The sequence below is a fragment of the Patagioenas fasciata genome, chromosome 4 (genome assembly GCF_037038585.1).
Source record: "Patagioenas fasciata isolate bPatFas1 chromosome 4, bPatFas1.hap1, whole genome shotgun sequence".
NCBI classification, from domain to species: Eukaryota; Metazoa; Chordata; class Aves; order Columbiformes; family Columbidae; genus Patagioenas; species Patagioenas fasciata.
Window position 1 is genome coordinate 24,041,912 of NC_092523.1, and position 15,144 is coordinate 24,057,055.

The following is a 15,144-nucleotide window of genomic DNA, read 5'->3' on the forward strand; positions in this document are numbered from 1 at the left end:
TCCTACTTCAGTTCTATGCCCTCCCCTCCATAATCTGCTAAAATAAGTCTAAGAGTATGCATATTATAAAGCATCTATAGAGCACTTACTAATTAACACCACCCTACTGCTTGGGAACTTTTACCTGAAATTGTATTTTTTTTTCTAATTTAATATGCATCTTCAACAGGAAATGCTTTCTAGCATTTCAGGTAACATACAGGTATATAAACTCACCTGTGCCAAACACGCCTATTATACAATCACCTATCACTTTTGAGTTTAAGAAGTTATTTATTTCTTCAAGAGGATAAATTAATCATAGAGAACAAAAAATGTAGTGGTCTAAAGTGTATTAAATAAAAGGGAAAAAAAAAAAAAAAAAAAACACCACAACTTTCTTTTACAAAGAAAGCCATGTTTAAAGACAGTCTGGTTCCCTCCCCCTGCCACCTCAGGCACTTTCTGTTGTGTAAAGTAATATCAAAAGGTCAAATAAGCCTTTTGTAAATCTCAGTTTCATAGAGGGAATGCACATTTTGTTGAAAAGCAGGATTTACAAATCTGTTTCTGTATCACATATCAGAAGTGAACTATTTTAATCAAAGCAACTTATGAGCCCACAAATATTTTGTTAAGAGTCTATCCTTAGGTACAGAAACAAAGAACAGGCACTGACATCACAGTGCTACGCTGAGGAAGAAGTTCTGGTGATACTGACCTGAAAAGGTCAGGCATGCAAGCCCTTCCAGAAAACAAGAGGATGATAAGCACATGAAGATCTCAAGGACACATTAACATATTTAATCATGTCTCATGCTAATACTTTGCAATTTAAAATTAATTTAAAATGAATATTCATGCATAATTATTTCTGAATTTCTTCATGGTAATTTGTGTATTACACAGATGCATTTTGTTGGAAGCGCAACCAAAACGTGTCACTTACCTTATCGTTATTGTAATAAGAAATGCTGTCTCCGTCAAACTTAACCCAGCGCTTCTGAAACATACGTTTGCTGTGAATCAAAAAATTAAAACGTTTATAAATACAAGTTAATGCTGTCTTTTAAGAATATCTCAAGCACAAATTATGAAAAGGACAAATCATGTTTAGGTTCCTGTGTTTCAGTCTAAACATTTTGAAAAGTAAAACAGATCTTAGCCCTACCATATATTTTCAAAAGGAGAAGGCTGTTTTCAAATACAATAAAAAAATTTGGAAATAAGAAGTGCAGTATTACTGGTCTTCTTTTATAAATCAGTGTCTCATGTTTTTAAACAATTCAGTTTCCTTTCTATTTCCTCTCCATGTGCTCCGTGTCATATCTTAAGCGACAGAGGAAAAAAGAACTTTCAATTATGTACTTTTGCTTGAAACTTTCAATGATGAGAACTGACTATTATTATTGGAGTCAAAGGAATATTCTGAACATAGAGCATACCCTTAAGTGTTACAAGCTCTGTAAGGTACTTTCCAAAAAGGAAAGCTGAGAACCTAAAATGATCATATCATCATGTTTATAAGGAGGACATCTCTGTTTACAGGCTATGGTATCTTTAGTCATCAATTTCTCCTGAACACTCTTTCTTCTTTGGCCAATGAATAAATAATGTTCACACCAAATCACTCAACAAGAACAACATAAAATTTCATTTTCCATCTGTGTTATTAACTAGACATCATTAATGAGAAGCTCATTTGATTATTTCAGTTTGCTGTTAACTCATGCTCTATAAGGACCTCCTAAGAAAAAGTTTTACATGAACCTGAAGTATTCTGTTATGCTCATTAATAATGTTGACAGCCTATTAGTTATAATCTATATAAGTTTCAATTCTAAAATCTATTAAACAAGTTAATTAAGCAAGAACAAGACCCCACTCTAACATCTCTTTTCTCAACATTATTTCCTTTCCTGCTAAATGAGTGCTCTGCTTTAGGATTAGTAGACTGTGATAGTTCATCAAAACTTTAATCAAATAGCAGCTCTGGCTTAATTAACTTGTATTATATGACTACAATAAATCATCATCTTTCATAAGCTGGAAAGGCCAATAAAATCTATTTTCCATTAAAATGTCAGTAAACTTCAAGATGATGCAGGGAAGAAAAAGTGAACCCAAGTACCACATACAATGTGAGTAAACTGAATGGCTTTACAATTTATTGTGAGATAAAAAGAGAAGCTGTACTTTAAATGCACAATTTGTGGTAATTTAAGACAACAGTAAATATTCATTCCCTGAGGAGACAAAGTGCCGCATGTAAATGGGAGCTTTATAAAAATAAGAAGGGACACTGGAAGAAACATTCAGTTGGCAGGGACAGAAATAAAATGTGACAGTGCTTTAAGGTATGATTTTTTTTTGGTTGGTTCGTTTCTTAAAGTCTTCAGATATTTGAGAAATGGTATTGAAAGAAAGAGAACCAAAAAACCAAAAAGTTGTTTTCATTAAACAATGCTTAAGAAGTCCTTGAAATTCAGCCGAGGAATCTCACTGGCTCAAGGTTAATGACCCTGCAACTGCTCTACTCAGTCCTAAGGACTACTAATGTCATTGTTAACTCTTAGTCTTTTTCCAATAATACATTCTCACACAGTACTTTATCTAAAACCTTCATGCTTTGTGTGCAACTCTGATCCTTCAAAAAGCACAACATGAGTCAACTGCAAGCGTTTTTAACACTGTATTAGCTAACTGCCAAAAGTGTTGGTTAAAAAAAAAAAAAAAAATCCTGTAAGTGAAAGAAAACAAAAGTTAAAGCGAACTGCAGCTCTCTGACAAGTCAATACACTAACAACTCTGAAAAAAAAAAAAAAAATATATATATATATATGTACAGATGCCTATTATACTGGGAAAATGTCTTTTGACTCTGTGTATAATTATTCTTCAGTTCTTTAGCAAAAGTAAACAATGACAATCCATAAATGTCAATGAAACTCTTGAAACAATTTTTAAAAGTTTCAGCAGATTGAAATTCCATAATGCTGAAACAGGTTTATTAAACCAGACTTATGCCTTCTTGCTATTCAGCTTGAACAACGTATCACTGTATCAACACAAATAAAGCCAAAATCAAAGAAATTATAACTTGTTAGATCAGAATTCTCAAAAAGGAACAACAACAACAAAAAAAGTAAATTGCTATATAATAGAGCTCCTTCCAGTGGGCTCAAACCAGAATTTATTCTCAACCAATTCTGTTCAATAACTTTGTCACTAAACTAAAATAGAAAATTTAAAAAAATAAAAAAGTATTAGTCAATGAGTAGTGATAATGATTGTAGCTACAAATAATGAAAGGAAAGGTCAAACAGTTTAATATCACCTTCTAGTGTAGCTAAAAATACAGTCCTAAGAACAAAGTATGTAGAACCAAATAGAAACTTAACATCGCTCATGCAAACATACACCTTCACAACTATACAGTAATCACTACAAATACCATACCCTTGAGGAGATAATTTATCCAGCCATCCTACTTTAACCTTCTTTACTGATGATCCATAAAAACAAGCATACGGTGTTATTGATTCATTTCCAGTCGAAGTTTGATCTCCACCAAATTGCCGAAAATGAACTTGTTGACTGACCAAGCAATCTGTATCTCCACTTTGTACCTTGCTACAAGATGTTGAGTGTAATTTGGTTTTATTTTTCTTTAAAGGCAAAGAATATTGTTCCACAACAGAATATACAGATTCACTTTCAGATTCTTCTGGTGCTAATGATTTGTTTTCTGAAGCCAGAGATTCATTCCTTGCAGATTCCTTTGTCTTCTCTTCCTGATTATTAAAGGAACTAGAAAGAAAAAGTGCATTTTACCCTTAATGCATTGCTTCAATGAACAAATACATTAAACTATTAATTGCAACAAATATTGGTGACACATATTTATAGCATGTTTATAACTTGTTAAACCATTGTGATAACCACAGACATGCTAAACACAGTTTATCTTACAACTGACCATATTGAATTCTGTTTTCTCCACTTGACAGGCCTGGTAGCAAGGTAATGCTTGCTGGTTCCTTTAGAAGCCTGAAGAGAAATCTAAAATGAATTTTCCTTTCTCAGGAAACTAGCTTCATTCATTCTAATACTTCAGAGGAACTGTGGTATCATGTCTCTCTTCCCTCTCCAACCTCAACAGTAGTCAGGTACAGAACAGAGACTTAAGAAGCACATCAGCTCTCACTTTGTCAAATCACGGGCCACTGCCTCATGACAGGAATAGAGAATAGTTATTTGTTTTATGTTCAGGTTTGTTTTCTAATGGGGATGTATAGAGTATGAGAGTACTCAGACACTGTTAGCTAAGAGACATATAAAAATAAAACTTGTGTCTTCCTTGTTCTGATTGGGGAAAAGGAGGACATCTTCCAAATCCACAAAAGATTCTGAATCCTGGGTTAGACAGTCTCCGGACAGGCACAGAGCCAATCTTTGCTTCCTAGAGCATGGGGTAAAGGCTCAAATAGGGAAAAAAATTAATACAGTCATGGTTGCACCTTCAGAGGTAGAGATCTACTGTGATACCAGTAAAAAACTCCCTCCTCTTTACATTTTCAATTTCTTTATAGCTTTTATTTAATACCATAGATTCTTGTAAGAAGAATACCCTCCATTCATTTCTACATCCGATTTATTTTCACAAGCCAGGAGCTCATTTCCATTATGTTCCTAGAAAAAAAAAAAAAAATTGTAATCAACATTTGGTACCAAAGTAGTAAGTCATGTTTAAATTACCATAGACACAAACCACACACAAACAACAACCTAAACAGCATAGTTATTCTTTGTCACAGTTTCAAATACATACTTGAAAGATCATGTTTGTAAAAGTATTTCAAGAAATGTTATTTTCAATATTTCCATTTTAAATAATAAAACTCATAAAACATTTGAGCATAGTCCCAAATAACTGATACAAATAAACTAGATAAAGAAATTCAGTGCATAGAAACATGAGTGCTCTGACTTTTGAGGTACAGTTGAGTATTATTTTTACCCTGAAATTTTCTAAGCTCAAGAGCTACACGTTGCATACACATAAAGTACACCATTTATTATTTGCCACTGCTACTCTATCTTTCATATCGATTTCAATATCCATTCATATCCAAATTAAATGTACAGTATTCACAGTACACTAGAGATAAAGTAATGGTAAAATACAAATTCCTACAGAAAGATTGAACTCAGCCATAACGAATATATCTTGCATTTTCTTGCCAAGTTCTTCTTCCTAAAAGGCACATTTAGTAATGTCTGTTTAGAAATCTTTATCACAAAATACTTGCAGTGTACAAAATGTCAAGGTTAACACTGTTCAAGAACATTGTATTTCACACTTCCTAAACTTTATCTGACAATCTTATAGCATTGCTAAGCTTCTCAATACTCATCTTGTTTCCTTAAAAACAAGCAAACAAACAAAACACTAATATGAACATCTTTGTGCATTCTCTGGAAGGATTTTAATTTACTCCTTTAAGCTTTAATGTGTATGTCACAAAGCTAAAGGGCGGCAGAAAAAAAGTGGATAAGCTTTCACAATGGTTGCCATTTGTTTTCTGAGCAGCAGTATCTCATCTTGTACTTGAGGGCTGCACCTTGGCAACATGAAAAGACAAGCTTAAAAAAGCACACAGCCCAAAGCTGTGTATGTGTACACTGCAGTAAAAATTGTGTAAGTTACAGGCTGATGATAGGGTAAACCTAGGTGAACACTCTTCTTTCCTCTGCCAGCCAGATCCATTATGAAAAAAAAAAAAAAAAAAAACAAACAAAAAACAAAACACACACAAAAAACAACACACCACCAAAAAACAACCACAACCCACACACCAAGGATTAGATAAAAAATAATAATAATAATACACCCATACACCTTGCAAACAAACTGAACAGAGAACTCGAAAGCAACCTTTCCACTGCTTATCAGATGCTTGGATTGACTAGAATCTTCCAAAAGGAGGGAAAATGGCAGTGTCCCACTTCCATGTAATAGTCAAGATGTTAATATCACCCATGAAGCACCTTCAGAGTAAAAATGGTCAACATCTTTTATCTTCATTTGCTTATCAGGACGCAAACCAAACCCACTGAAGCCATGTGGTAGTACGTCTTTCTCCTCCTTTCTCATGAACCATTACGATAACAGTTTTACGTCCTCCTTGTGCCCACTCTGCAATCTTCAGCACTTGGGCAAGCGAATTCAGGGAGCCTGAGAACTTCCAAGCAATAATCAAAAATGCATTTCTATTGCTAGTAGATTTTAAAATGCAGAAGTCTACAAATAAAGACAGATTGTGGGGACCAGAAGTTCTATTTTCTCACAAAGACATGTATTTCACCCAAAATAAAACCCATGCATTTCCAATGTGTTGTTTACAGAATTGCTCTACAAGATGCTCAGATTCAAGATCAGACAAAACTCCCATCTCCCACCTCCTGCAAACCTCCAAGGTATCATACAACAGTAGCTAGCAGCAGCATTCTCTCGTGCAGACACCTTTATAAGAGAAGTATTTCTGAAGAGATAGATACATATAATACACAGAAACTGTTTCTAAATATATACTGTTCTTACGCATAGGAAGCACCTACCCTTAAGGAACAAATCTGGCTTCTGGATCCCAAATAGATGGAACTGCCTACTTGTAGTCCTACATAAAAACACTCTGCCTTCAATCAGGAAGTAATTCAGATGCCCTTTTCATTTTAGCTTTTCCCAACAGGTAGTCTTAATCACAACAGCAAGTCAGAAAAGCTGATTGCTAAATCATATGGACTGCACTAAGAGTATCGGGACTGAGACTACCTTAAACAAAGACCCAATGACATTCAGCACAGGCGTCTTCTTCAAGAGATACTGCCTTAGTCTTCTATTACAGCTAATGTCATACCATTCTTCTCGGGCTGATTCTTGAATCATGGTTTGGCAATACAATTTTATAACAGGTCCATAAAGACAAATTCTTCCTTTTAAAATACTAAGGGTTCTTATTTTTAAATGGTAAGATTTGCAATCTGGCCAGCATTCCACAATGTCACAATGCTTTGGAGCTCACATAGCTTACTGAACTCAACATGCATGTTTAATTCAGTCTGGCAGTCTAAAGCAAGAAATAAAGCCAATATTTACTCTACAGGCCTGAACTCATCAGAATTCAGTTTTTCTGTAAATGAACTCTAATATACTTGACTCTTCAGTTGGACACAACAATAAATCAGCTCTAAAATATTTAGAATGTTATTTGTGGTTTGTTTTTGTTTTGTTTTATATCAGTATAATAAAAAAGTTCCTTCTTCAGTTCCCCTCTAGAGGTTTCTGCTTCTAGCTGTCTTTCTTTCTGACCTAAGTCAAAGGTATATTTTCCTTATAACCTTAATTCCCTGTTCTCTTGTGCTCACTTGCCTCCAGTCTGTAGTGACTCATTACCTATTTCTACAGACACTCCCTTTATAAAAGCCTACAGAAGCTTTTTTTTTCTTTACACCAATGAGACAGGAAGAAGGGTAACAGCCAACTTACAAGCCCTTAGAACAAACTACACTTAGTCACTATAACAATTTGCTGTTTTCTTGTATATAGACAAAATATATTCCCACATGAGCTTATTTTTTAAAATGAAGTAACAATCACAAGCCCTAAAATCTCAGAGATTTACAGTGTTATCTAAACCTTTTTATTTGCTTCTAGGATACTTGATACCGATTGAAAAAAAAAAAAAAATCTGCAAGTGAAATGTATCTTAGGACCTTTGTTTTATGGTTCTTTATGACCTTTGTCTGCAATTCAGTTCTAATGGAACCAAAATTAACTATGAAGTTTCCAACAGGCATGTGATAAATATAACCCAAGAAATTGTTCACTTAAATGAAAGTGATAATTAAAATTCAAATCTTCAGATCAGGGAAGGCATGTTATAATAAACCACATTAATCATGATTCTACAACCAGCAGAAATAACAATTTTATTTCAAGCAGTTAATCCAGTTTAGCAGCACGGAATTTTTGTATTTGGTGCCTTTGTAAGATAAAAAAGATTGCTGACAACCTTACTGGGTATGCTTTTTTATAATCATTTCAATGAAACATACAGAATAATGCTAAAAAGTAATAAGGTGGCTAGGGAACTTTCTCCAAAAAACCTCCTTATCCCATTGAACTAATTACAAAGAAGTTAAATTTTGAATTTTTAAAGACATTGGCATAGACAACAGTAACTGGCACAGGCAAGACACTGTACAAAAGGAAAGAAAACAAAAGCTCAAAAGTCACTTTTGCACACAGGTAAGAACTAGAAGGAGAAACAAGACATGAACTTATGCATACCTCCTTAAAAAGACAACAAAAAAGCACAACATATTTCCAAAGAAAATAAAGTACGCACCAAAAATAAAGAATATTTTTATGCTTCTAAAACCACCCCCGTTAGAAGATGAAATTTGAACCATTTATTTTCCCTGAACCTTTCTTAAAAAAAAAAAAGAAAAATAAAATTGGGAAAAATGAAAATCCTAGGCATCCATGTGACTAGCTTTCATTTTAGTCAATATTGTAAAATAGTTTAAAAATTGAAACATTAGAGTGAAGATCAGGACAGAAACCGAGAATAATTTACTGTTTTCTCTAACTCAGTGGCTTGAGACTGGTTGGGACAAGTATAAGCAGTCACAGAATCAACAATTTGTTTTGCATCCTGTTAAGAAAGAAGTAGGAGCTGGGATTCACAACACTTAGCGGATGTCTAACTAAGCTAGTTTGCCTCCCAGATCTCCACACAATTCCAAAGTCTGTCCACATGCCTTCTACAGCATTCACACCATCCATTACTGACCCCAACAAAAAAAGTTCACTTCAGAGAATCCTACAACAGTGACTTGCTTCAAAGAATCCTACAGCAAAAGTGACTTTCTGGTTAGGGAATGCATGAAAAATATCAGAAGTCCTGAAAACATTCGTATACAGGAACTAAAAAAGGCTATGGTCAAAAGTGACCATGAGATCACCAAAGCTAACATGTAAGCTGCATAGAGATGCCCAGGCTTGATTTGCAACTATCAGAAGACAGAAAAGCCACTTCTACCTTTACTAGTCAATTCTAATGGTTATTCACCACTTAACCTCACTTAGGCACAAACTATTACAATACACCACTGTACCAAAGAAGGGAAAAGGGAGTCGTCAAGGTGGTCTGCGATTGCCTGTAACTGACAGGTTTGCATCTGATATGGCAGCCCTGGGCATAAAAAAAAAAAAAAAAAAGGGTCCTATATTGCTTTAAAAACAAAGTAACAACAACACACCACCCAAAAAACCCCACATGCCACAGCTTACTATAACTATTGAACAGTACAGAATGTATCTCAAGATTAAGAAAAGTCACTAGTCCACAAATATTTACACTATAAACCTTTTGCAAGTACCTAAAATACAAAAGCAAAAGAGGTACTGGGAAATGAAAAACCAGAGAAAAGAGAATTAAGGGTAACATAAAATACATGAAATATGAAAATTAAAGTGAAGATAGACTAAAGGGAAGATATCCAGACTTCAACTTACTTTAGCATCTTTAAGGTTGTCACAAATAAAGGTTTCCCCATATGGAGATATGATGGGTGGCTTTTCTTCCGTTAAAATTTCTTTAAGAGAAAAAACAAACCAGTCAATACTCTATTAAAATACTAATAAAATCAACAAGGAGAGAGATTTTTCTGTTTGTGATTTCTCTGTCCTTCTCAGCAAAAATTTTGAAGAAGCAGCTATTTCCCATTTCTAACAGAACTCCAGACACCTTTCTTCCCCTCTCAGACACTACTACTATATAATTCGAATATAACTTGCATACAGGCATTTTCTTCTTTCCTACTCTGCATCAAGTTAAAACAAACAAACAAAACAAAACCAACCAAACAAAAAACAACAAACACCACAAATTCATTTTTGAGTCTTCATTTTGTCACCAAGTATTTGCTTGAAATTAATATGCATAACTTCAAACAAGACATATCTACAGAATATGACAGAACTTTTGTTTACAACTGACCGCAAAAGATTTCTAAACTCTTCCAGTATAATATTTAATACAATTATTTTCCTGAAGCTGTAAGCAGTAACTAAAAAATTAAGCAGCATTAGTCAAGAATATGCCCCTTATATCTTTCAATGAAAAGTTAACTGTGTTTAAAAAAAAAAAAACAAAACCAACCCCAAACAAACAAAAAAACAACCCCAAACAAACCAAAAAACAACCCCAAACAAACCAAAAAAACAAAAACAAAAAAACACTATGTATCGCATCTTAGAAACTCAAAATATTTTACAGTAAAAAAATAAATTAAATGAGGTTTAAAGACTGGATTTTCTAATTTTCAATGTATTAGTTCATAAACAAAAAGTATGTAAAAATGCAGAACTCTTTAAATGTTCTTCTCTTCTATTACATACATCATTTTTCCAGACCTTCCAGATGCCCAATATTTCTTAAAATAAGGAAGTCAGTATCCATTTTAGACAACTTCTGGTCTGAGGTTTCTTTTTCCTCAATATTCAAGATATAAATATCAGCATGCTTAACTCACTGTTTTGTGATGTTTGCCTCCCAGCACAAGGAATATTTACAAGATCCACACCTCTTCTTCTCTGAAGGGAACTTGAACAAAACAAGGCAAAAAATGAAAACATTAAGTGAAACTTCCCAGAAATTGAGCAAAAATATCTTATGCAGTTAAACTATTAAAATCATATACAAATATAGAAACAGTCATTTTTAAGCCTTGGGAAAATTTCTGATTTAATCTCAAAGTCACCCAACAATGTGTTTTCCTCCCTTTATGACACTGACTACTTCTCTGATCCTAGTACACATCTTGAGTTTGGTTTATTTGTTTTGAATTAACCTAACTATATATTTGCATTTCTGAGAAGTACGAAGATCCCCCACCCCTCCCCCATCCTTCTCCTTCACATTGATTAAAAACTTCTATATATATAAAGAAGGATGTATCATGAAAACCTAATTTCACATGAACATCTAAGGGAGTCTGGACATGGAAATTCAGACAAAATATGCTCTCAATCTCTGAAAAAAAATGCTGTAAGTTTTGATTTGTTAAGGTCATTTTTTTCCCAGAAAGTTTTCAATCTGAGTCACAGACAAGATTGCATTGCAACCGCCTGTGACTACTGCTGAGCATTTCGTAGATAGATAAGAATATGTCCCCACACACAACAGACAAATTATTTTATCATTGGTGTTGTGTTAGCCCCTAAGTATTCCAGCAATTTAATGTCTAGTGGCACTCATCATGCTGCTGAAGATCACATTTTTTTAAATTATGATTATTATTATTATTGAGATTTCAGGTCGAGACAGTAGCTTTAGAATAACAACACAGGAACAAATATGCCTGAATTAGTATCTTTGCTACTCTAGCAGTCTGTATAAGAGGTGTTTTCATCCAAGCTCTGATTGCCCCTGTTAACATGAATAATTAGCATTTTTTCTTCTTAAATTCATTTTCTCTGCTTGAAGTAACGGTGACATAGATCCTCACGCATCCTTATAGAATGTTCATTGACTGATAAATGCCATACAAGATCCTTGAAGTTATTCTAACAGTTGGCAGGTCCCCCATCCTTCAGAGGCAAAGATGTTTTAATAAAAATATCAATATTACTAATTTTTGTTTCCCTACTAGACAGATTGAAAAATTTTACTCTTTTAAGATTAGCTATATTCAAAACTTTAGAAATACTGTTCCATTAAGTCCAAGTTGAATTACTCTACATGGCAGGCTGATGTTTCTCTGTGACAGAAGGCATACACTTATGCACTCTATTTCATACCATTTTTAATCCCCTCCTAAGTCTACCTCAAACAAATTATTAGATTAAATTCAATACAGAAGCCACAACTTATAAAGTTATTTGACATTTCATATGTTACCCATGTTATATCAACAAAGCTCCTCAATTGTTTACTCTCCCAAGTTTTAATTACAAAAAATACACAGCAAATACTTTAAAAGTCTATGCTTCTTCATACAATTTACTAAAATTGATGTAGTTTCGAAGTTACATTAGCAAACTAACTTAATGCATTTATACTAACCCTAATTTTAAACAACCTGCTATACTCATCAAAAAATCCCCAAACTTTTTCAATACAGATACATTTCTTTGTCATTAGATTGGGTTTTCTTAAGTGTATTACTAGTATTAAAATAAATCAGAGATACAAACAAACGGCTTTAAACCAAAGAGCTTTTAAAATAATGTTTTTCTTCCATATGTAAAACAGTTTCAGGGTGGCTGGATTTAAAAGTGGGTAATGGTAACAGCAACAAATGGAGATAAATCAAATAGGAAATGAAAAACAACAAGGCAGCTTACAAAGACATGCATTTTTTAATTCATATATTTTTCAGGACTCGTGTGTTCTTTTTTGATTATTTACCTACATGTATGCATACATGGCAAGAAAACCTGCTAATAAGCAAACTGTATTCTTATTTTTTCAGCAATCAAAAATAAAAATTTTGTCATTTTTTAAAAACAAAAGTTGCAGCTAATGTAATGTAAAAAACTATCTCAAGATATAAAATAAATAGAACAAACTTACTTTGAATATCTGCTTAATAGATTATGTTTAACAAATAACGTACAGTACCAGATACAAAATTACAATAATTTGTCAGTGCTCAGTAGAATTTAATAGATAATTACTGTATGAATTGAATACCTGGATTAAAAGATAGAAAAATATGGAAGACTTCTTCATGGGCAAGTAAGATGGAAAGAAATTTTATATCTACATACATTATGATTTTCCTTAAACATTTTCAAAATTTAATACCTCTTCAGATTAAGGACCTTCTTTATTTTCTCTTTATAGGAAGTATAGTGCAAGCAGTCTGTCAATCACAAAGTGTATCAATTTTACAAAGATACAAAAATTTCAATTAAGTTAACACTTTGTTACAGATTAAGACCCACTATTTTCATATATCAAGAGGTACCGGATGCGGCTCAGGCTGCATCCTCTTCCCCACCGCCCTTTCTTTCCTTGTGCATAAACAGGATGAAAGGGTGCGATGAGGCAGCGACTGGTCTTGCTAAAGGCCGAGACTGGAAAGGTGAGCACTTCGCACTGGGCTGAGCTGCTTTATTCCACATATTTCTGTCACCTCACAAAGAAAGTGAGGGAGAGAGGTCAGTGCCAGCAGTCAAGGCTTCAAAGCCTTCACTGGCATTCATCTGCTGAGTGTTTTAAATGAGCAAAGCTTTTGTTTTCAAACTCATTCAAAACATGTTTTATTCTCTGTCTATCTCAAGACCTTAACATGTTTGCTTTATGGAAGGGTTAAAAGTGCTCTAGCATGCTCTGTTAGAGCTTTGGGCTTCCTCAGCTTTTTGCAAAGGTAAATTAACAGTGATGCTTGACCATAGGAAAAGAGACAACAGTTTCTCACTCCTAAAAACTTTGCTTTGTGTGACAGAACACAAGAGTAGAGAGACACACCAGCACCAGCTTTGGCATCCCATAAGCAATTTTGACTACTTATATGCTAAGAAATAGAATCCAAAAAAATATCAGCACCAAACAAGATGTTTCAACCATGGGATCTGCCAGCTACAAAAAGCAAGCAGTGCCTGCTCAGCCAAGCACCATCATATACTGATTTATATTTTCCCCCAAAAGCAGCATATTTTCCAGAATTACTTATGGTCTATTATTCTTCTTATTTCTCTTAATAAAGAACATGAGTGATCCCACTACTCAACAATACCAGCAGTGTGCTCAGGTGGCCAAAAAGCCCGACCGCATTCTGGCTTGTATCAGAAATAGTGTGACCAGCAGCAGTGACAGGCCTGGAGCACACGTCTTTTAAGGAGTGGCTGAGTAAACTGGGGCTGTTTAGCCTGGAGAAGGAGGCTGAAGGGAGACCTTACACTGCCTACAGCTACCTGAAAGGAGGTTGTAGCATGGAGGGTGTTAGTCTCTTCTCCCAAATAGCAAGTGATAGGATAAGAGAAAATGGCCTCAAGTTGTACCAGGGGAGGTTGAGATTGGATATTAGGAAAAAATTCTTCATGGAAAGGGTTGTTGGACATTGGAACAGGCTGCCCAGGGAGGTGGTGGTGTCACCACACCTGAAGGTGTTTAAAAGGCATTTAGATGAGGTTCTTAAGGACATTGTTTAGTGCAAGAGTTAGGCTACGGTTGGACTCAGTGATCCTGCGGGTCTCTTCCAACCAAAAAGACTATATGATTCTATGATTATATGATTCTAACACAAGTAACAAAGTTAGTGGATATGAAAAAAATCTGAAAGTATACAGAGTTCATCAGTCTGAAATTTTATCTGTGTAGCATTCAGTAGCAACAAACAGGTCTACCATGTTACAAATCTGCTTAAGCTTTTTCTTAAAACCCTAAAACTATCTCTATACTTATCTTTAATCTTGAGCTAAAGGCACATCAGTGATTAGCTCCACCCATTACTTTACTTTCCCTAGTTTGTCTTACAAAAGTCTCAATTTTTCACTCCTGTCTGTATGAAAGAAATAACTTCAAGTACCAAAAGAGACCAGAAAACTTCCAATCCACTCTGTTTAACCTTTTGCTCTGTTCCGTAACATTACTGGGGAACCATATTAAAAATTTGAGACTGCTCACTTCAATACAGAATACAGGGTCTCATAAAGGGTGATGAATTTGTCTAAAAAAGGCATTTTAGACACATTTCTATTGATAAAGATGATTTTCAATCTCCTTAACAACTCCAGTGCTTTGAAATGCCTTTAGAGTGATCTTTACTAATTCTGTATCAAGAGAGCTCATGATGTTATAAGAAGAAAGAGCCTAGCTGACAATAATCTAGCATAATTACACGTCACTTCAATTCTGACCAACAAAAACCACTATTACAATCTGCACAATGACCTCACTATCAAGAACACTGTGTAATAGTAACTGGTTTTTTGTTTGATTTTGTTTGGTTGTGGTACGTTTTCTTTTGTTTGTTTTCTGGGTTTTGTGTGGTTTGACTTGGGGATTTTTGGTGGTTTTTGGCTGGTAGGTTTCTTTTTAGTGCTATTGTGACTTAGTAGTTGGAGGGTGGTTTTTTTCACAGGCAAGA

The 15,144-nt window shown here is 34.3% G+C and overlaps 1 protein-coding gene across 1 annotated transcript in view; it reads right to left on the reverse strand.

Annotated features, from left to right (window-relative positions):
• The window catches only part of ARAP2 (ArfGAP with RhoGAP domain, ankyrin repeat and PH domain 2), a 138,273-nt gene that overhangs the window by 112,932 nt on the left and 10,197 nt on the right, over window positions 1-15,144 (reverse strand). The window contains exons 3-7 of the mRNA XM_065836791.2: window positions 10,582-10,652; window positions 9,563-9,642; window positions 4,586-4,671; window positions 3,439-3,789; window positions 929-998 (exon numbers count right to left, since the gene is read on the reverse strand). Of these exons, the coding sequence (XP_065692863.1) occupies window positions 929-998; window positions 3,439-3,789; window positions 4,586-4,671; window positions 9,563-9,642; window positions 10,582-10,652 (658 nt within the window). The remainder of the gene's footprint in view (window positions 1-928; window positions 999-3,438; window positions 3,790-4,585; window positions 4,672-9,562; window positions 9,643-10,581; window positions 10,653-15,144) is intronic.